Source organism: Crinia signifera, chromosome 2 (genome assembly GCF_055691185.1).
Source record: "Crinia signifera chromosome 2, ASM5569118v1, whole genome shotgun sequence".
Classification (NCBI taxonomy): Eukaryota; Metazoa; Chordata; class Amphibia; order Anura; family Myobatrachidae; genus Crinia; species Crinia signifera.
In genome coordinates, this window is record NC_139218.1 from 217041698 (window position 1) to 217065849 (window position 24152).

At 45.2% G+C, this 24152-nt stretch overlaps 1 protein-coding gene across 2 annotated transcripts in view; it reads right to left on the reverse strand.

Moving 5' to 3' along the window:
- Positions 1-23754, reverse strand: part of ULK2 (unc-51 like autophagy activating kinase 2) — a 105516-nt gene extending 81762 nt beyond the window's left edge. The window contains exons 1-3 of one of the 2 annotated variants that reach the window (XM_083173729.1): positions 23319-23754; positions 16343-16435; positions 4456-4497 (exon numbers count right to left, since the gene is read on the reverse strand). In XM_083173729.1, the coding sequence (XP_083029855.1) occupies positions 4456-4497; positions 16343-16435; positions 23319-23408 (225 nt within the window). In that variant the 5' untranslated portion in view covers positions 23409-23754. The remainder of the gene's footprint in view (positions 1-4455; positions 4498-16342; positions 16436-23318) is intronic. The other variant, XM_083173730.1, reaches the window with a different exon arrangement.
- Between the last annotated feature and the right edge of the window lie 398 nt (positions 23755-24152).

Here is a 24152-nt window from a genome sequence, read left to right on the forward strand (position 1 = left end):
AAAACATACTGTTTTAGTATCAATAAATACAAATACAGTCAATTAATTGAAGTTTAGTTAAATATGGCACCTTCAAAATGTCGCTGTGAGAGACACTGGCATTTTTAGCAGATATTTTGAGGATCTCTCACAGCAACATTGACATTCAAAGGGTTAACAGAAGTTTGTAAATTCTGTTTGATGGAAGAAGTTACTAAAGATATGGTACATCATTCAAGTACTTTAAAAGTAGAACCATATTACAATGTGTTACTATTATAGATAAGAGTTACAGAACTAGTGATTTTTATGGAGACCAAAATGCACTCAAGTCAATGAATTTAGCCCACCCACTATATGCTCTGCATTTGCTCCAAATCGGTTTATGAAGACAAGTGATCACATGACATGTATGCATTATTTTATGAAGAGGGCACTCTGTACTTATGGGTATTAGACCTTTATTTACAAAATAACATTACATTTCATAAATGCAGTTATTTAAATATGTATATCAAAATTGAATAACTGATTAAGTAAAATACAAATAATCAAACAAAAATAAAATTTTTACAGCTTATAGCTACATTCAGACTGGCTTTAAAATTTGTAACACAAGGCTTGCAACTTTAATGTGCATACAAAAAAAAAAAGAAATATGTACACTCATCTGATTTGGACTTTTTTTAAAGTTGCATAGAACAAAAAGAAAAACCTTGCATTCATAAAGAAAACCGAACATAATAAAGCAGGGGAAACAAATGAAATCACGAAGTTTTGAAAATGTGACCCCAAGAGGTGATTTTCAACAGTGTGGCAATAAAAAAATAATAATAAAAAAAACACAATGAAATCAACATTTGTTTAACTTTTAATACAATGTGAACCAGTACACTTATCAAATTTATTTTAGATATAGACATTAATTTATTAATAGAGAACATTTTTTGTTTGCTTGTTTGGGTCACAAAAGCCTGGATCATATAAAAACAGTGCAGTCCACATTTTTCATAGCTGTTGGCCTGCATTTTCTTAATTGTCAGTAATAAGGGTGTTTAAAATGCCACTCAAGCAACGAGTCATTTTATGGTCATTTCTGTACCAACAAAAGGCTTCAAGTACACAGACAAAAATAAAATCCCCTCACCCAGGAGGTAATTGATTAAGAATTGTTTTAGGGAGATTCTGTTTTTCTTGTGATAATGCCACGATTTTGTGCACTGCTGACATACTATGGACCAATTTGCATGCGTAACTATTTTGCAGGCCAAATCGTGGAAAGTCACCATCGGAACAAACATAGTAAAAAAAAAAAAACACATAGGTACCAATGCAAACAGTTCATTTACATTTTTGAGAAATTGAGCAAACTCCCACAGAATTGTTACTCCATGATCTAAACCAATGGACATGCTTTGTGTTTCTTTTGAAGTGAAGCATGCATAGATCACGAAGATCTGTGTAGGCTTATGTGTTGTATGCCAATTAAATGGTTACTTTTAGAGAGGTGTGGGGTCCCCGCTAGAAGCAAAACAAGCAGCTGGCAGTGAGCCAGTCCTTGTTTAGGAAATCCAGGGGGAAGTTTGCGGAACAGCACAGGGTTCCCCTGTATTTCAATGAACCAGGACTATTTGGGGTAAATTTAATAAGAATTAGTCTTGGCCTTCACCCCAGCCTAGAAAGATCCATGAAAGGACCCCCCACACACACGCACACACACTTTCCATAATATCCCAAGGCAGGGATGACTAATTTTGGGGGGTGGGGGATGAATGCTTTGGCCATGTATCCTCCGGCTGTGGCATTACAGGGAACCCCTACACTTCCTAAACCGGTAAACCGCCCAATGCTGATTAATTGAAAATGCGGGGATATAAACACGATCTCTCCCTTGTATTTCCTGGCATCACCTCCCAACATGCCATTAAATATCAATATGGAAGCCAACACAAGTGTTAGTAAATGGGCAATTTATGGCTTGAAATGTTCTGGCGATAAGGAGTGATCACAGATCGCAGCCCAAAACGATTCTTAGTAAATCCCCCCCGCAGTGGTCTATGACAGAAATACTGTAATAACTAGTATTTATTAAAAAATGTCTATTTCCCAAAGCCCAGATTAACAACCACACTGTTTAAACACATCTGGATAAATATCGTTTTCCAAAAGCCCAGCAGTTAATCTCTAAAAGAACAAGTGAACATATTTCTACCTTGTCACTGGCCTGAAAATAGGACACTGATCCTATGAGAAGTCTCATGACACACATGCACCAGTCTGGCAGCATTCCAGCTGAATGCAGCACGAGTCCTAACCCTCTATAAACACTGTACATGGAAAACAGCTAAATAACTCACAAGTGCACATATACCATTACAGCCAGTCACATGAAATACTCTCAAGGTCAGCATGAAGCCATTTTAATAGGAAGGATGACTAGCTCACCGAGGTTTAAATATTTCAAAGACAAGTTTCCAATACTGTGAGCCAGTGTACACAATATGAACTAGGGACAATGTTTCTTCCTTGACAACTTATTTCCACTGCTTTAAATGATTAAAATTGCACTGCAGGGATAATGAATTGTGTCACAACATATTCATTTACATATAAAAATGATGAGAGTAAAGCTGGGTATACATGGGAGAGCAGAATCGCGCTGGTATGCAGATTCGCAATGACAAATTGCCTACATCGCTCAGGGTATTTGGCCGTTGGTGGAAAGTGTCTAGGTCGTCAATAGGTTGACACATAAAAAAGATCGACATGGTCTAGTTTGACATTGACAAAAGGTTTACATGTCAATGGTCGACAATTTTTCATGATTTTTCTTTAAACCAACTTGTTCTTACGTCACAATCCCAGTGGGCATAGAGGGAGAATATAACCCTGCCCTAGGCATGGCGAGAGCAGCAGCCATTTGAGTGAGTGTGTTACACTAGTATGGTGTCCATGTCGACAGACAACAAAACCGTGAAACACTTGTGCCAAACTTTTTTTATGTCAACATTTTGTCTATGTTGACTTTTTTCATGTGTCGACCGATAGCGGTTGACTTTTGGAACAGGATCATTCATTGTGTCATGAGAATCGTTCCAGGCTGTACAAAGAATTTTGACAGAAACATAATTTCTTTCATAAGAGGCTAGAAGACAGATGTGCTTACAAATACACATTCACACAAACAGCGTTCAGGATCTCCTGCTTTGTAGACACTGCAACCATCATCCACCAGTTATGAGCAGTCTGGGAAAAATCTTGAATGTAAGAACGGAAGTGGTAACATTTTGCTATTGATCTTTGCTATGAGCATAGAATTCTCAAGTGACTTGTATCAGTGTGCCCCCTAGAAAATCTAGAGATGGTAAAGGCTATATATACTTGATCACTGCAGCAGCCCAACTTTCTGGAGAAAGGTTCAAATAGATCAACCACAAAGTTATTTTTATAACCTGTTCTGCCCCCCCACTGCAATGTAGTCAAAAGTTGTACTGCGCTGAAATATATACATTGGGACAGGCTTGCCTACCCTCCCACATTCATCGGGAGGCTCCAGACTTTTGCATGAGCCTCCCGCTGCCCCGCAAACCCTTTCAATCCTCCTAGTTTGAGGACCACCATTAAAATCCGCACATTCGGAAATGGCGGGGCCGGCAAGGGAGAAATTGCAGGTTGTGGGTAGCGGTGGCTAAGCTGCACACGCTGACAGGAAGTCACAGTGGGAGAACCAGAGCCAGCAGCCAGGACTCTGCTTTACGGAAGACCGCATGCATCAGACCAGCCTGCTCCTCTTCTCTGCCTGGGGTGAGCAGTTTCCTTCCCACCACACTGCCGGGTGTGTGCTCTGGAGGAGTGGGGGCTTTATGTACTACTGGGTGAAGTGGGGGCTGTGTATACTGAGGGGAGTGGGCTGTGTGTACTGAGGGGAAGTGGGGACTGTGTATAATGTAATACACGTGCATGTACTGGCTTTAATATGGGGGGTATTATGTAATATAGGGGTGCAATGGTGTAACTATGGTGGCTGCAGGAGTTGAAATGGCTATAGGGCCTGGATGTTTAGGGAGCCCCATGGCCCAGCAAGCACTCTCCTGTACCCTGCGTCAATTTTTTTTATTTTATTTTTATAAATGTAGTGATGCAAATAGCGGCCAGAGGCACACACTTCCTCTCAGTTTCTCATAAATTCACTCTTTTCTTTATACAAAGACACACACACACACACACACACACACACACACACACACACGAGAGGCAGAAGAGTTTTCTTTCATTTAATGCAGTGCTACAGGCACCAAGATCCACATCTGAATCATGGCCAGAGTTTTGTTAGATACGCCCTTTCAGTGGCATTGCACATTTTACTAGCAGCTAAAACCCCCTGAAAATAGTTTTCTAAAGTAGGCAAGTATGGTATGGGAAGTACATGGAGTTAAAAGGGGAAAAAATACCACACACAAGATTTATTCAGCTTACCTGGACATCATAAAGAGCCACAATGTTTTCATGCTGCAACTCCTATTGAAGAAAGAAAAACACTTGTCAGGAGATTTTGCTACTATATAAACATTTACACCCATTTGTGTTGGCCTAACATAATAAAAGAGCGTAAGCATTTTTTGCACACAATGGACCTGATGCAGGGTTGGTCAGAAATAAGCTGTATACTGTATGCTTCCAATTTTTATTTCTGTGCATTTACCTAATAACAACATGTCACTTATACGTTATAGATAGAGAAAATAGCATAAAGTGCATAAGCCAATAAATACTCCACAGAGTTTGACAGATACAATACAAAAGGAGCTTATGCTTAAACATAAATTTAGGTTATATACAATAGTCTGTGCTCCTTTTAAAATACACATCTTTGAAAAACAGAAGCTTTTGTTCTTGTACTGTTTCGGATGATAAAGATGATGTTGTTGATGGGTTTTTTTTTTTTTTTGTCTTCCCATCAAGTCACTTGCTCCATTTACAGTAGGGAGGAAACAATGAACACTTTGATAAAACAGATTGTGGGAGTCACCAGTTATGTATTCCAAACTGCCCCAAGCTTTGCAAATGGAGTTACACAAAAAGCTTTCCCTCAGATTTTTCATTTGTGGTTTTAATTTGTTCTCAGAATTCGAGAATTCTGTAACTTTTTATTGTTCCTGTTTTTTCCTTGTTGGAATATCTGTAATTTTTGCCTATTGTCTGTTCAGTGAGTATATGTCTCAGCATACCATATGCTAGAAAGCATTTTTACCATCTAATACTAAAACTTTCACGATATGTAACTAAAACTGGGGGTGCTGCAGATGCATTTCATGCTGTATAGGAAAATACACTACTACATTCAGGCAAGTGTTAACTTGCTCCATTTTATTTTATTTGTTTGATTTATGTATACTTGGTATCGGCATTTATAATCTGATTATTATTATAATTTTATTTATAAAGGCGCCACAAGTGTTTTGCAGCGCCGTACAAAGGAACAATACAGGGAGACAAAGCTTGGCATAACATTGAATAAATAACAAAAATACAGTACAAATAAAGAGCGCCACAGATCAATACACATTACAGCTTAAAAGTAAATAGTGAGGACGCAATCAACATACAACTAGAGGCTTGAAGCCAATGATGGAGATGAGTATGGAGACGAATATGGTCACTGAGTGTTGGAGTATAGGAGAGCTGTGAGTGAAATGTGAAGAGAAGTGGGCTTTGACAACAGGAGGGAAGAGGGCCCTACTCGGAGGAGCTTACAATCTAGTAGGAAGGGGAGACAAACAGATTACAAGAGGTGCAAGCGAGTGGGTGGTGGTTAGATAGCAGGATGTAAACAGGCAAGGGGTCGGAGAACCACCTGGTTTATGCAGTGGAAGGGTATGCTTTGATGAATAGGTGAGTTTTCAGTGCCCGTTTGGAGAGGAAGATAAGCCTGGCTGCAGCATTGAGGACAGATTGGAGAGGAGCCAGTTGGGATTGAGCGAGGCCGGTGAGGAGAGCATTACAGTAGTCAAGCCGTGAGATGACCAATGAGTGGATGATCAGCTTAGTTGCTCTCTGTGAGAGAAAGGGCCTGATGCTAGCAATGTTGCGTAACTGGAACCGGCAAGAATGGGCCAGGGCTTGGATGTGGGGTGCAAAGGAGAGGGAGGAGTCAAGAGTGACACCCAGGCAGCGAAGTTGGGGAACGGGGGAGATGATGGTGTTGTTAACAGTGAGAGAGATATTAGTAGGGGGCATAGCTCTGGGTGGGGGGAAAGATAATAAGTTCGGTTTTGTCCATATTCAGCTTCAGAAATCACTCAGACATCCAGGTGGAGATGGCAAAGAGGCAGTTGGAAACTTGAGAGAAAACAGTGGGGGACAGATCAGGAGAGGAGAGGTAGATTTGGGTGTCATCCGCATAGAGGTGATATTGGAAGCCAAAGGAGTTAATGAGTGCACCCAGAGAGGAGGTGTACAGAGAGAACAGAAGGGGGCCAAGGACGGAACCCTGAGGGACCCCGACAGGAAGGATGGAAGGTGGTGAGGTGGAGCCAGAGGCAGAGACTGAGAAGGAACGGTTGAAGAGGTAAGAGGAAAACCAGTTGAAGACTGTGCCAGAGAGGCCAATGTTTTGGAGTGTGTGGAGGAGGAGAGAGTGATCCACAGTGTCAAAGGCAGCAGATAGGTCCAAAAGGATAAGCAGGGAGAAGTGACCCTTGGATTTGGCTGAAAGCAGGTCATTGGTGACTTTCACTAGGGCAGTCTCAGTGGAGTGAAGTGGGCGAAAGCCAGATTGAAGGGGATCAAGGATGGAGTGGTCAGACAGGTAGCTGGTGAGTCGCCTGTAAACCAGCCGTTCTAGTATTTTAGAGGCAAATGGGAGAAGAGAGATAGGGCGGTAGCTTGTGGGAGATAAAGGGTCCAGGTTTGTTATTTTAAGAATAGGCAAGCATGTTTGAAGGGTGAGGGAAAGATGTCAGTAGAAAGAGATAGGTTAAAGAGGTGAGCAAGATGGGAGCAGCCAGTGGGGGAGAGAGAACTGAGGAGACGGGAGGGGAGAGGGTCCAAGGGACAGGTAGAGGGGGGAAGAAAATGAGTTGAGAGAGCGGACTTCCTCAGCTGTAGTAGGGCAGAAGGATGACAGAGTGGGGTAATTGGGAGGGGAGGATGATTGGGGTGGGTGGGCAGCAGAGGGGGTATGGGAGGAGATATCGGATTACCTAAATTTTAGAGAGGAAGAAGGAGGCAAAGTCAGTGGCAGTGAGGGATGAAGGGAGGAGGGGTGGTGCAGGGCGAAGTAGAGTGTTGAAAGTTTCAAAGAGACGTCGGGGATTGGAGGAATGGGAAGAGATGAGAGATTAGAAGATTGTTTGGCAGAGGAGAGAGCAGCGCTGTAGGAGGAGAGAATAAACTTGAAATGGAGGAAGTCTGCCAGAGAGTGAGATTTCCTCCAGAGGCGTTCAGCAGAGCGTGCACATTTTTGCAAGAATCGTGTTATTTTGTTGTGTCAGGGTTGGGGTTTAGAGCGTCGGAGGGGGACAGTGTGGAGGGGGGCTACAGAGTCGAGAGCAGAGGTGAGAGAAGAGTAATAGAAAGAGGCAGCCTGGTTGGGGCAAGTCATGGTTGAAAGAGGAGAGAGGAAAGTCTCCAGGGAAGACAGGACAATAGGATCAAAAGACCAGAGGTTACGTCTGGTGACTGTGGGTCTGGGCAATGAGGGGAGAGGGGAGGATGAGAGAAATCAGAGAGATTACAATGGTGGATGAAGACTAGGTCAAGGAAGTGTCCGAGATTATGAGTGGGGGTGGAGGTCCATTGAGAAAGTCCATAGGAGGTGGTAAGGTCAAGCAGATTAGAGGAGGCAGCATTATTGATGTCAATAGGAATGTTAAAGTCACCGAGGATGATAGAGGGGAGGTCAGAGGCAAGAAAGTGTGGAAGCCACGTAGCAAAGTTATCAAGGAAAGGGGAGCAGGGGCCAGGGGGGCGGTAGATTACAGCCACAAGGAGGTGAATAGGGTAGAAGAGGCGGATAGTGTGTACCTCAAAGGTGGAGAATGTGAGGGAGGGCTCAGGTGTGATGGCGCGGAAGGTACAGTTGGGGGAGAGGAGGATGCCCACTCCTCCACCCTGGCGGCCATCAGGTCTGACCGAGTGTGTGAAGGAGAGGCCTCCATAAGAGAGGGCAGCAGGGGAGGTAGTGTCAGAGGAGGAGAGCCAGGTTTCAGTGATGGCGAGAAGGTTAAAAAAGTGGGAGATAAGAGGTCATGGATAGTTGGGAGCTTGTTGCAGACTGATCTAGCATTCCAGAGAGCACAGGAGAAAGGAAGGGAAGGGACAGGTGTGATAGTAATTAGGTTGTGTGGGTTGTGGGTGCGTGTGAGAGGTGTGGAAGTTGAGAGGGGGTGAGACCTGACAGCGAGGACTGGATCGAGGAGCCATATTTCTGTGTAAAGTTGTTCAGAGTAGTGATATAGAATGAGGTTGGAGTGGCCTAGAATGAGTAGTGAGAAGGTTATGTACTGGAAGCGTGGAGAGCCTACAGGAAGTATAGGTAATGTATAAGTGAGACAGAAGCAGTGTGTGACAGCACTTAATTCAGTGTAGAGATCAGTGTCCAGGTTGTTCAGACTGTAGGTGATGGCAGTGCAATTGCATTTCCTGTAAAAACACATTTTTAAGGTTCATCAGTATTCTCGAATATACTATTCTATAATGGCGGTCTACTATACTCCACCATTTTGTTGTTCACCATTATATGTACACCTGGATTGAAAGCGGACCTGTATATAGTGGATGCCTTTAGATCATTGTGTGTATATGTCATGCTCTGTTGTCTCTATGATTATTGGATATATGTACTGCTGGTTCAAAGGACTTTTGTTATTTAATAAAAACAACCTAAATAAATATATGCTATATCAATTTGCAAAATTAAACAGGTTTAACATATGGATTTTAGGTACTTGTTTCCTAGCACGGTGCCCATTGTAGGTGAACGCATGCCTTAACTTAAGGTATGCGATGGACGTGACCGACGCGATTTTAGGGCTATTTTTAGCCTTTTCCCCAACACTGAAAAAATCGCGTCCATCGCATGCCTTAAGTTAAGGCATGCGATGCGACCGATGCGATGGGCCCGATTTTACATAGGGAACAATGTTAAATGGGCCAATGAACCCGATTTTTCATTGTATACCCAATGTTAAATGGCCCCCAGACCCCAATTTTCATCGTTTCCCAACCCTGATGGGTCAAATGCCCCCCCCATTGTTAACGTCACCCCACAATGAATGCCAACCCGAAGAGTGGCGAGCGGCGGCGGTACGCGTCCTCCGACCTTTTCATACCACCACTATCCACGTCGGCATGGAGTTGATTCTATATAGTGTGGCGAGCGCAGCGAGCCCGAAGCGTGGCGAGCGCAGCGAGGGGACGCGTAATATCTGTGAAGTTATGCGCGTCCATAGTGGGTGTATGAAAAGGTCGGAGGACGCGTACCGCCGCCGCTCGCAACGCTTCGGGTTGGCGTTCATCGTGGGGTGGCGTTAACAATGGGGGGGGGGGGGGCATTTGACCCATCAGGGTTGGGAAACAATGAAAATTGGGGTCTGGGGGCCATTTAACATTGGGGCCAATGTAAAATCGGGTTTGCGATGGACGCGATTTTTGGGATCCCGATGGATACAATTTTTATCGCTGGCGCCGTGCTAGGAAACAAGTACCGGATTTTACACTGAATGCATACAGAAAGGAGATTTAACCAATTAGAATACAGCTCAGGGACAGTATAAAAAAAAAATTGCACCAGGCAATGATTATATCACATATGTGAGTTTAATCATCAACAGATTCTGGCATTGCATCTTCCTAGACAAGACTGTTCAAATCAAACCAACTGCAAAACAAATTCAGAACACTACAAGAGCCAAGGTGACCATACAATACCTTCACAGAAAACATCCCCCAATTTGGCAGTTTTTTGTCCAATTATTTATGACTGAAAGCCAATAGACCTCACTCTTCAAGTTAATATAACTAGGCCCAATAATACATCTATTGTTCTAGTAACACAAGTTCTAACAAAAACAAATGGTAAAATATTTTGCACAAGGGAAGAAGAGTAGAACTGTATCACAAGTGCCAACCTAATTGACAGATATAAAGGAGAGGCAGACAAACTGCATTATGCTGACACATTCAGAATTTGTTTTTAAACCAACTCATTCAGGAAATATTGGTTTGATAGTCTACTTCTAGCAAAGCAGACGTCAATAGAAAATAATGATATCCACTACAATCCTGCCGTCACAAAAATACTTTTCAGCTGTAAAATCAGGGTTAACCAATTACTAAAGAGATTACTTTCACATTGCATCGCATCTGTTTTATCAAAAGAAGAATAATCCTCTTTATGGCATTAATTTGTACTTTAAGTACCAAGAGGTTTATCACTGCAATCTGGTAACACAATTCTGTTTTAGATATACTGTAGTATATTAAAAAAAAAAAAAATTATCATCAATTATAGACAAGATGAATATTTGCCACCAGTTATACATTACATTTACTCAAATGTAAAAAGAAACGGATAACAGTTTGTCCTACTAAACCCACAGGGTACACAGACAGAAATAATCAATCATATGATGACCAGAAAATGTTTGCCATTAATCTCAAATAAGCAGAACACACACACACAGATTCTATCTAACAACCTTTGCCCCAGGTCAAATGCGGGTCTCTCATAGATAATGGCATTTTAGCAGAGTCTGCTAAAGCATACAGCATGCATGACTACTTGATCAGGACATGTGCTGGATAAAGCAATACATCCATAAACGTACACTAATATTGGAAGAACAAGGTTTGTTCCAAGTTGGCTCAAAAACTACTGAACTGATTTTATGAACACAGCATGATTTTGTGGTGGAAACTCCTCGAAAATTTCCTGCATATCAATCTGTCACGATAAAGCTAAGCAATAACCAGAACAACATTTACTGGCATAATCAATGTGATCCTTGCACCCAACAATGTACACGATTAATTATATATTGGAGAGGTTTCCAGGTTAAATTAAAGTTTGTAATTCTATCAACACTCTCAGGAATGTAGAAGATGCAGTGCACTATCTGCCTGAACGAAATCATCTATCCATGTCAGAATTACCTGCGCATTTTATAACCTAGCAGGTTTGTGTGCCAATAATACTGATGAATCTGCCTAAATTGTGCAATGGGATATGGCCGAAAGAAACTGTAAATCTCTTCAAAGAAATGCTGTTGTAGAGGCTACTACACACGCAGGTTAACTAAAAGCGCCTAATAACGATTACCGCTAATCAGCAATCCAAGCTGAACCAAGCCCATGGTCAGGTGGGGTTGAGCACCATGCCCTTTTGCAGTCTCAGTTCAAGCAATCAGTCTATTCCTGGGCAATTAACACGTCAGCAGTTTCATCAGCGGTCCACACACAAGCTTTTAACACTTCACAGTTCAAACACCATGGAAACAAGTTTGTGGTGCAAGAACTACATATGCCAATCCTTTTATGTAGGTTACTAGGGATACGGTGGTATTGTTGACCCGACTTAGGTTGACAGTCATTAGGTCGAAACTGTTTGGTCGACAGGGTTCTAGGTTGACATAGGTTTTTCACTGTTTTTTGAGCCGACATGTGGCATTTCATGCCCTACCATCCACTAGGGCGTGGTGGGAGAATAAAATAGTGTGCCGAGTGCAGCGAGGCACCGTGCCCGAAGCATTGCGAGCAAAGCGAGTGATGCGAAGGGGCTGAGGTTGACTTCCAACTGTGTCCATGTCAACATTCCATGTCAACATTCGGGTCAAAAATCTGTGAAAAAACCCATGTCGACCTCGCAACTTGTCAATCTAACCCATGTCAACTAACGCATTTGTTGACCTAAACCCATGTCGACCTAGACACCTGTCGACCTTCACCAAAGTCGACCTAAGTCGGGTCGACAACATGATCCACACTCGGATACTATGAATATCTACCCTCTGACAAAAAAAGAAAACATGTTCAATAGAAAACCATGGGAGGAATAATAATATACATGGCAATAATATCAACCTGGTTTTGCCCTGTAAAGTATTGCGTTTAAGAAAAAACAAAAAAACAAAAAAACAAAAACACAACTCTCAAAATCTCTTACACCCTATTACATTCCCCCAATACCAGTAACGCTAATAGGCCTAAACTTACAATTAAAATGTTCACAAAAATTTTACATTAGAACCAATAGATTTCTTTACATGCAAAACCATTGGAGTCTCCAAGTTATCTAGTGTTCATTCTAGCACCCGCTATCTTTGAAAACCAATGCAGTTCCTCTTCCCTGCCTGGGGTGTCACTGTCTGCTGTAGTGCTTCTAGCACAGTTTGGTCTGTATATCAGCACTGATATGCAAACCAGACCTGTGCTAGAAACACCACAGGAAGGGAAGAGGAACTGCATGGGTTTTCAAAGATAGCGGGTGCTAGAATGAACACTATTATGCCCCTTTCAGACCGCACTAAAAAAAGCCTCTCTCCCCCTCACCGCCACCCCCCCCCCCCGTGTCCATACCGTGCTCCATAGCCGGCTCCTGCTGTGAGTGTTTCGGGGGCTCTTATTCTGTCCTGCTCCCCGTGCACTGTGGCCGATCCGTGCTCCGATCTCCGGGGGAGGGGGGGGCGAGAGGCTGCCTGCGGGTCCTCCCGCACAAATGATTAATGTATTGGGGGGGGGGGGGGGGGGGCGAGAGGCTGCCCAGGTGTCATCCAAATCATCTGTCATCTGGAGGGGAGGCTGCCCAGCTCTCCCCCCCCCCCCCCCCCAGAATTTACCGTTATCAACATCGCTTTCACACCGCAAACCTGCTTTAGACCAGGTATTTAGGTGCGGTGTGAAAGGGGGTAAACTGCTTCTGACCCGTTTTAAAAAAACGTTTTAAATACCTGGTCTAAAGCAGGTTTTGCGGTGTGAAAGCAGCATTATCCATACCAGACAGGACAACAGACGTTACAGATGAAGCCCCATAAATCTAATAACCTTTTTGTATTGATTTTTTTGTACTAAACCTTTCACAGAAAAAGTGATATCAGAGTCTAGCTGCACTGCAAATAGAAGTACTATTTTTCTATACTGGAAGGTCAGAAAATATGTACTCCAGAAATGCGGACAGTGCAACTAGAAAAGACTTACTACATGTGTGTGCTTTCTTATCTTTATGACATAATAAGAGAAATAGCTATTGAGAGAATGCTCATTAGCAGTCCAATATACATGACAATGCAATGGTGTCAGGGAAATAAAGACAGCTGTTTCTATCCCCAGTACATGTCCCCACATCCAACAAAAGAAATGGTATCTTCCCCAATTAAAGTTCTATAGGAGATATTTCTGTACTCCACTGGCCTATAATTTGCAGTGAAGAGGACAGTGAATTACAATTTAAGACACTTTGAAAAAGGCTTGATAGCTATTTCCGCTATTTCCCATTCGCAGCAGGGACCCCCGCCGATGAAATGACAATCTCCTAATGGACCCGCTTCCTCCTCCTGAGCACGGACCGCACTGCCCAGATCCCCAGTGCCCCCGCTGTCTGTGCACCAGCTGCAGCCTCCTCCTGCATCAAACTCCTGCATGACGCTTTCATGCATCAGTCTGGGACCTGCGGACTAGGAGCCCTGGAACGCACGCTGCCTACTGTGCTGCCCGGATGGATTGCTGCCAGGTACCAGGGGAGGGGGGCGCGGGGGTACCAGCTGCAAGGTACCAGGGGAGGGGGGGGGGGGGGGGGAAGACTAGTGTGGGATCTTAAATACCGTTTAAGACCCTTTCCCACTGCCCAAAAAACAGGTCTTAAACGTGTAGGACACTGCTTTTTACCCATTTAACAAGTACCGGTATAGCTTTCCCACTGCAGCTCTACCAGTTTAAAAAGGCTAAAAAAAACCTACAATTTACCGTTTAAGAGCTGCAGTGGGAAAGGGGTATTACGGTAAAGCCTGCTCTAGCTGCAGAGTTTAGTACCCTTCTTTCCATTTTCATATTTAACACGTGTTCCACAATGCCAGTTGCACATCAATCTGGGGCACAAACTGTGTATGGGCAAAAAGGGCTACATTACAGCTTGATGAAGGGCCAGAATGAGTAAATCAGTGCAGGACTGATTTCTACCTTAAGAATGCAGGGGGACTGAAGTGCACAGCTGCATGGGATGTAAAATGTCAGTGAAATGGGCCCCACACACAGCACAATTTTCAGGGATTTTCTGAGCGATTTTAACAAATCACTCAGAAAATCCCTGAAAACACATGTAAATCGCTGTGTGTATAGCCCACACAGCGATTTACATGCGCGCCCCCGCCGTTCTGAATCTGGCCAGGATTCAGAACGGACCTGCCTGTCAATCTAGAGCAGTCGCTCAGAAGCTCCTGCTCATCTGTGGCCACGGATGTGAGCAGGGCCTTCTGAGCGACGCTGGACGCCGCCCTGAAGTCCCAACACGCCGCCCCATTGACCCACCTGACGCCGCTGCTGTAGCCTGTCCTGAGGCAGGGATGAGCCATTGAGGGCTGCGGTGCCCGGCGCACATCTCCGGGGGCTCAGCGATAGCAGCCACCATAGAGCTGGAGGTCCTGGGGGATGGGAGGTAGGCGCCGGCACTGAGAGTTGCTCCGAGTCCTGCCCGCCAACTTCATCTGAAAGGGCTGCTGCTGCTGGGTGCCGCAGTTGTCAGTGCACCTGTCAATTTTTGACAGCCTCGGCGCCGGCAGCGGGCTCTGCTCACCACGCAGGCAGCACAATGCCCCGCTGCCCTCCTTAATCAGTCCCCGGGTCCTCTCACCTCCCCAGGCAGCAGGGGGCTGATGTTGTAGCCACGCTCTGCCGACAGCTCCGGGGAGGAGAAGACGGGACTGCGGAGGTCGGAAGGCGGAAGTGGGGCTGCGGGCGGCATCAGGAGGAAGCAGGATGGTAGAGGTACGAAGGAGAAGGACTCGGGGTTGCGGGGGAAGTATGGCTGCGGCGGGCGGCAGTAGGATATGGGGCAGCAGCAGCGACAGAAAGCAGGCACCCTGCTCCTCCACTGAGGTGCAAGAAAAGCAAGTAGCACCGGAGGAATGCGGATAGCGTGCCCCTGAGAGCCCAAATGCGGATGCTGATCAAGTCATTCCAGCTTGCCCCACTCCAAGCTGAACAACCTGCGCCTAGACTTCAACTACTGTACATGATGCACCTGCATGATGTACCATACAGTCAACACCAGTCAGTGACAGCCCAGGCTGCTGCATAATGGTAATGATCACTTTGCTGTTTGCTGTGCTACCAATGCTGTGTCCACTGTACACTACTTTTGTATGTTCTCTGCCTCCATACACTGTCTGTGCTAATGAGTACCCCATATGCTGTGTGTAAAAGCTCTATGTTGTATAAAGGCGGGATGTATTAACATACATCGCCGCCCCTTGCCACGCCCTCACCATATGCGCAGTGTGGTGACGGAGGCCCCCGCGATACCTGTAATGGGCTCTGCGGCGGTCCCCGGTGTCTCCTCCTCCCCCAGCTGTGAGATGCTGCTGGGGGAGGAGGAGCAGCACGGAGGATGGGGAGGGGGGAGCGGACGGCGGGCAGCAGGCGGTGATAGAAACCCATATGCTTCTATAGGGTATCGCCACCCAAAGGTGGTGATACCCTGCCCATGGAAGACGGTGCGGCCGGGTTTTGGTAAATTTGAAAATGCGGTAAAACAAGGGTTTTACCGCATTTTCGTCTTAGTACATCCCGCCCTAAGTATGCACAATGCTTTGTTTGTGTTTATGCACAAAAGCCTGCCACAATGCAGCTCACCTTCTTACCTGATGTGCTTATTTCCTCCCATTCCAAGGACTAGACCTATCTCTGTCTTCCCCTCTAACAGCCCCCATTCTTTCCCTCTACCGCATCCAGCGGTGGTGCCCCCACCCCTGGCAAGATCTGCCCAGTTGTCATGTGCTTTGATACAGGGGATCTGCCCGTGTTGCCACTTTGCCACCGATGACAGGTGACACTCCCCCAGGCTTTATTCCAACCCTTATTTACATTTGAATATTCCCCTGAAGTTTCTGTGACAGATTTGAAAACTCTCATGCTGAATCTGCCATTATGAATCTCTGGCAGAAATCTGTGTGTGTGTGGCTCATTATCTGAAAAATTCAGTTTAAGGGAAATCTCTCGTGCTGAATCTCCCGTTATGAATCTCTGGCACAAATCTCTGCGTATGTAGGGCCCTAAAGTCTGCAGGTGGTCACTTGCACATCTGATATCAGTAGAGCTCTTTCTATGCAATAAGAAAAGTGTTTAATGACTGGAATTAAGAAATTCCGCTTACCTTCAAAATCTTTATTTCTTTGCCAAGTAGTATCTGAGATTTTGATAAGTTCTTCTTATTGATGCTTTTTATAGCCACCTCCCAGTCTGTTTTCTGTAGAAACAAAAAATAATGAAGGAAAGATTTATAGACCAACACTACCATAAAAACATGTGCTGAAGATTAAGCAACACAACAGTAATAAGTAAATAATGTGCCCTGTTGCATCGCTTAAAAACCTTGTCCCAAACCTGATATATTTCCATACAGACAGTTGTGCCCAGTCATAAGCATACATTCAACAAATGTTAAAATACATACACTTTTCAAAAACAGTGATGGCTTGACAACTTACAAGCCCCCCCCCAAAAAAACACTCAAAAAATAGAATAGGTGAATGTCAACGGGCTGACAAAAATTACACCACCTCCAATTTGTGACTCTTGAGTAATTTCGTTCACCACAGGCTTTGGAGCTGATCAAATCTACAGGCACTTCACTTGCAGATGAAAGAAGGGGCGCCATTGGGAAGTAAGGGTTGGATACGGAATCCTGACAGTCAGAATTCCAGCAGCAGGATGCAAGCAAACTTTGGTAAGTATTCTCTGGCTGACTGTAAACCACTCCTCCTGCAGCATAACCCTGGTTAGCTATCATCTGCAGTATAACTAATACTGTGTACACACGGAGCGATTGCTAACTAAACAGATGGCAAGCCAAATGCCGATCTGTACTATACAGTCATGGCTGCACTGTCTATTTGGCTATTTAATTCAAGCTAAACGGGAGCACACATCTAATCAGGAATCGAAAGCTTAAAACAAAGTTCGATCTCCATTCTAGGTCTATTCTGATTAGATTTTGACTATAGTCAAAATGCAAGGGCTAATCTCACCGTGTGTACACACCATAACGCGCCCCCCTCTGCAACTTCACTCAGACTTTGTACTTTCCTATTTTCAGACATCAGAATCTCATCGACAATATTTGGACCATGACCAGGGGACGCCCCAGAGGAGTGGCTACAGCACAGTTCAAAATTCAATTAGAGGAGGCACACCAACCGCCACTTAGCAAGAGCTTGTTGACAAAACTGTTTTGGGCATGTCCATTGCACAGATGTGCACTGAGAAGTAGGTCTGTGACCCTGGATGGAATCATTGGGTTGGGATCATTTGGTCTACAGCATGATGGTCGACAGTCATTAGGTCGACATGGGAAAAGGTCTACGTGGGTCTAGGTCGACATGGGGAAAGGACGAAAGGTCATTAGTTCGACAATGTTTAGGTTAACAGTCACTGTTTTTTTACCTGACACAGTTGACATGGACACAGTTTAAAGTACACCGTATCCCCTTGCATCACTCGCTGCGCTCACTATGCATTGGGCACGGTGCATTGCTGCCCTCGGCACACTATTTTATTCTCCCACCTCGCCCTAGTGGATGGTAGGGCATGAAATACTGCCTGTCGGCACATGTCGACTTTTTGACTGTCGACTTAGACAATGTCGAACTAATGACCTGTCGAACCAACGACCTTTCAACCTAGAACCATGTCGACCTTTTGCTATGTCGACCTTTTCCCATGTCGACCTAATGACTGTTGACCATCATGCTGTAAGCCAAATGACCGCATCCCTGAATCATTGCAGTCACATAGCTGTGCAACGCGGCATACAAACAAATATCTGCATTTCTTTGCACCTGATTCAGTAAATTATCAAATATTAGTGTAGAAGAAAAAGAAGGAAAATTATTAATTTATGAGCAGTTTAAAAAGTGTCCTGTTTATGCTGATACATTACATAAACTGAGTTTGGCAATAACAGAGCAGGCCTTGTGTAATATGCCAAAACACAATGTGTTACTCAAGCACACAACTCCATAATAAAACAGAAACTTTTGCATATTATTATTATTCTTTATTTATATGGCACCACCAGAGATCCACAGCGCACTACAGTACATAAAAATAGCAGACCACACTGAAATAGCTATATGGGTGGCAGAGAACTGCAGGATTATATGCTATCAAAGATGGTTTATGTAAGGGAAGGAAAAGCACATTGAAGAGGGCTTTGCTCATGAGAACTTACATATATTCAACGTATCAGGTACTGTAAAAGATGCCAGCTGGCCATACACTGCACTTGACATGGAACAGGAATGAAGCAATTGCCCAATAATCAGAGAAGTTCCATATACTACATAATGTGGCCGATACCGGTTCACTCTGAGTGAACCAAGTTCAGCTCCTGCCCCAATGGTCAGGGTTTGCACATGCGTATTTCTACGAAAGTACAAACATGGCGATTTGCAACGTTGCTGGGCCATTCACAGCAGGAAGGGGAGCGCAGGCAGACATGGGAATGGCATTTTTTCAGTGGGGCGGGCTCTCTGGGACTCGGTAAGCTGCAAGCCTTGCAGCTTGCCAAGTCAACCAGAATGAGGGCCAATGTTTGTTGGTGTTCTCAATTCAGAGCTTAAGTTGGCTGAACAATCGTTGGGTGAATCATACTGGTTTGAAATGATCAAAGCCGGTATTCTACCATTTACAGGCTGTGACTGATCATCGTTCAGTACAGACAAATTTGGACGGTACTTGTTTCCTAGCACGGCCACAATCTTATGGATCGTGTACCTTTAAGTTAAGGTACACGATCGACCCGATTTCCTTTGAAATCAGGTCCATTTTGCCGGCTAGGACACAATATCGGGGGCATCGCGTCGGTCGGGACCATTAACATTGGTCCCGACGCGACCGACGCGATGCCCCCGATTTTTCCATAGGCTTCAATGTTAAAAAATATTTTAACATTGAAATCGTGTTGGGAAAGGTAAAATATCGGGGGGCATCGCGTCGGTCGGGACCATTAACATTGGTCCCGACGCGATGCCCCCGATTTTTCCATAGGCTTCAATGTTAAAATATTTTTTAACATTGAAATCGTGAGAAAATGTGAAAAATGTGAAATGGGCCAATATGACCCATTTCACATTATAGATGTCCCCGTCGTCACCCCACGATGTCCCCGTCGTCACCCCACGATGCGCGTCCTCCGACCTTTTCATTCCCCTACTATCCACGTCGGCGTGGAGTTGAGAATAGAATAGTGTGGCGAGCGCAGCGAGCCCGAAGCGTGGCGAGTGCAGCGAGCCCCGCGAGGGGACGCGTATAACTTCACAGGTATACGCGTCCGCTCGCCACGCTTCGGGCTCGGTGGCTCGCTGCGCTCGCCACACTATTCTATTCTCAACTCCACGCCGACGTGGATAGTAGGGGAATGAAAAGGTCGGAGGACGCGCACCGCCGCCCCTCGCGGGCTCGCTGCGCTCACCACGCTTCGGGTTGGCGTCTATCGTGGGGTGGGGTTTACGCCGTTAAATTTGGGGGGGTTGGGAATATTTTACATTGAATCCAATGTAAAATCGGGTCCCAGGGACCCGATTTACATTTCATTCAATCAAAAAATCGGGTCGAAAATCGATTTTTCCGACACGACCACCACGATGTAAATCGGTGTGGCCGTGCTAGGAAACAAGTACCATTTGGACAATTATAGTGTAATGTGCAGCCAGCTTACGCAGAGGATAAAAAAAAAAATTTTTTAAAAAAAGCAAATTATCAAGAGACTCATTAATTAGGCAAGAAGAAGAAGAAGAAGAAAAAAAAAAAGCACTTTTTTTTTTCATCAAAAGGACCTCGATGTAGATGCCTCATAACATTGAAATTCAGGCAGTGAAATGTCCACCAGCTGATCTATCAATAATTATAAGGACTTACCACCTGCAGCCACCCATTGTGAGTCCCTTGTTTCTTAAAACAGTTACACACTAATCAGATCTACCCAGGTCACAGGCGATCAAGCACATGGGCAAGGTGATTGTCGGACCTAGGGCGGTATTCAATGCTCTGATAGCGAGCAGTGCCGATAGCGACCGGTCAGGGTATACAACTGCCTCCCCTTCACTCGCCGTTTCCACCTCGCTGGTTTCATTTGGTGAGGTGGAATTTGAAGACTCGCTGCATATGCGGCGAACCTCGTAGTTTAAGGGGATCATCTTCGTTGTCCTCTCACGGCGAGGATTTCTCCCTTACATCGAATACAATGAGGGTCGGCGATGATGGCTTGTTTTCAACGTACAAACCCCCTTGTGGACCTGCACTGAATACCGCCACCGCCCATAGTCAAGAGCAAGTCTGCTGTTGCAGTGTGCAGGCTGGATACAAGTTTTTAACTCATTATGGGGGTATTCAATAAGGATCTCAAAATAAAAATTGTTGGTTCTTGATTAGTTTCACGGCGGCAGCATGGCCGCCCGCTACTTCCGGGTTCGGCGCTCGGCAAACTTTATAAAATAAAGTCCATGCCAACGTGAATAGTTCATACCCCTACTATCCACATTGGCAAGCGTAGCGATCCACCGAGCCCATATCGTGGGCGAGCGAAGCGAGCCCCGCATGGGAACACTGACGCTGCTGCGACTGTGATGCTGCCGCCGTGAAACTAAACAAGTACCAAATTTTTCTCTAATGGGCAAAATCATGAGCGCTGCAGGTGGGTCAAATGTAACATGTTCAGAGAGACACAGTACACATGGGCAGCACAGGGTGGGGCATAATGTACAATGGGCATCACAGGGTGTGGCATAATGTGCAATGGGCATCACAGGGTGTGGCATAATGTGTAATAGGCATTATGGTGTGTGGCATAATGTGCAATGGGCATCACGAGGTATGGCATAATGTGCAATGGGCATTAATGTGTGTGGCATGTGTAATGGGCATTTACGGTGTTGTTGCACAATGTGTAATGGGCATTATGGATAAACAGTGTATATTGATTTAAGTAGTAGGGCAGTGATTTTCAACCTTTTTACCTTGCGGCACACTAAATAGGACTTTAAAATTGCCAAGGCACACCATGAGATCCCCACAGGGCAAAACACATTGGCCACCACAGGAAAAAACAAACCTATTGGCCCCCACATTAATAACAATCACACTGATCCCCATAGGTAACAAAAATAAAATACATTGGCCCTTTACATGAAAAAAAGAGATCAGTAAATTACATTTGAACTGGTGGTGGCTGTAAACAGGTTTGGGCATCTCTAGATGTGGGGGCACACTTGAGAACAGCTCAAGGCACACTAGTGTGCCACGGCACACTGGTTGAAAAACACTGTAGTAGGGTCTTCATGTTTATATGTCACTGTGGCCTTCAGCCTGCCAACTAAAGCGTGGGAGGACAACGATAATTCCTAACCAATGTCTTTTCATGCAGGTTGAAAAAGTGAGGTGTAAGGTAATAGTTTTCCTGAAAGTTCACACTCCTTATAATTAGACCACACCCTCCAATATTAAATTATGTAATGGGGGCCACATTTTTTTCTGTTTGCACTGGGACCCTTTTTGTCTAGAAACAGCGCTGGTGCGGACTATCTATTGCGGTGGGTGTGTGTGCGGGGGGGGGGGGGGGGGGGCGGGGGTTATGTGCAGAGTAAGGGTGGCTGTGCCAACTATTTATGAGGGGCTGTGCTGATGTTATGGAGGCTGTGCTAAATGCCACAGTAGAGCTTAGTGGCACTCGGGCTTCGTTGAAATCTTTAATATGGCCCACACGATCTTAAAGGTTGAAGGCCCCTGCTCTATAGTCATATATTTTGCAAGTCTCAATTATATGGAACTGGGTATCAAGGCATTGGGGAGTCTAAAAGTACAGCTGACCGTTTTGACTTGAGTAAGGAGCATTTACCAAGGATCCATTTATCAGCACTGACCCGGTTCTTACATAATGGGAGACCTTTCATGCACTGTCTAACATTGATTCACACACAGTAAGAGGCTGTGATTGGCTGCTCCAGCTTCAATAAAATAAGGCACAAAAAGGGAGTTCTGGTAAAAGATCAGTAAAAGGCATTTGATGCTGCAACATCAGCAGTCAGACCAGCTTTATCAGCTCTAGTACAAATCCCTAAACTGCAGTGCTCTCTGTCATTGTACTGTATAGCATGAGAAACAAGCTTGCAAAAGGATCAAGTAGAGCTATGGGAAATGTAACACCAGCATAAAGTATTACAATGAAACTTGAGAGATCTGGCATATGGGCTTTATGAACTGACTGCATGGAAAATATTGCAGATAGCTAAATAGGGAAAAATAAATAACTTGAACATTGGTATTTAGAAAAGAAAATACATGTTGGGTGCATCATCTTATATATTTATACTGTAACCAAACAACTCAGACCTATGTAGTTCAGGCTTACCATTAATAAAATGCAAGGGGAGGGGGGAGTACATGGGGCTATTTAGTTTGAACTTGGACACAATTAAACAATCCATATATTAAGCACAAGACCTGCCAACACACATGAATTGGTGGGGGGCAAGGTTAAAGCTAAATGTTTGAATCAATTGTCAAACTTTTGATTGTACAGTAGAAGCCAATTTGCTCACCCACTGGACAAGAAAAATGTGTGTTAGAAGAGTCAATAACATTCACAACTTAAAAGAACAAAGAACAGTTTCCAGCAGATGCAGCAACACTGAGAACAGCAAAGGCCTCTGCAGTGTCACCTCATTACACAGGTCTCCTGCATTACTCTATAGACAAAACAATGAACACTGTTCTTATGCACCTATTATGTGGTACCACAGAGTACAATGGTTAGAATGGGAATATGGATCGGATCAGCTGACTAGATGCCATTCATGTTGACAATCACACAGCAATAGGAGAGCAGCTAACAGGTGTTTATTAGACACCCCGACACAACTCGACATCAGGGGTGGACACATGGCTGGAGCACTGGGGCATTGGCACCGCTGGTGCCCAACTTATGGGAGTGATGATTCCCGGACAGTGTTCAGCTGCGGGGATGTGACCGGCTTCCGTCACACAGGCGACACAATGGGAAAGATGGCAGCAGCAGCCCCCAAGCTGAGCCAGTGATCCCCGGGGACAGACGGGAGGAGGAGGCCGCTGCTTACCTTCCTGTGCCGCCCTTTAAACACCACGGCAAAGGCTCCATGTCCGATCAGATCTTTCCTGCAGTATTCGAAGTCTCCCACCACCTCCATGTCGGGCCTGCGGGGCTGTCATTCAGTGCCCCCCCTGTGCCCGCCCGCTCCACTGGCGCCCCTCTGCTGACAGCAAGACGACGTCAGTCGCGACCCGAGCTGCAAGCATCCTGCGTGTCCCCCGGTGGCCCCAGCTCAGCGACACGTCTGTGGGCGAGTCTCACATTGTTCTCCTGTGCGGGGATGGGTAGGGGATCACTGGTCAGGGCATCAGTGTATCTCCCAACCCGGGCTCTGTGTACCCAAGACAGCTTCTTCCCTCCCCGTAACGGGAGACCACCGAGCACCGAGTGCAGGGAATACAGCTCACCCTGCTGCACAACACACAGCAGCGCCTGGCACCGCCCATCTCACCCTGCACAGCCAATTAGCAGCCTGTAACCGGAACCAATCAGCGCAGCCTTGGCAGTCATGAAAAGCTCAGCCAATTGGAGGAGACCTCCGCTGGCTACAGCTAGACTGACAGTGTGGTGAATGGGTGTGATGAGGCTGCTGTTGCTGCTTCTGTACTACAGTGACCTGCTCATGCCTCATGCAATGCTGCTGCTCCTAGCTGTATACTAGGGTGCAGGGCATACTCTCATGCAGCATGGGGGGCTGTAAAATGCCCTACGATGGGAACAGAGAAACCTTGGTCGGACACTGATCGGTCGGTTGCTTGGAGTCCGAGGCTGCACTGTGCCCCCGGGGAAACTCGGGGGTGCCGAACATGCACGGGTGATCCCAAAATCACCATGCACTAGT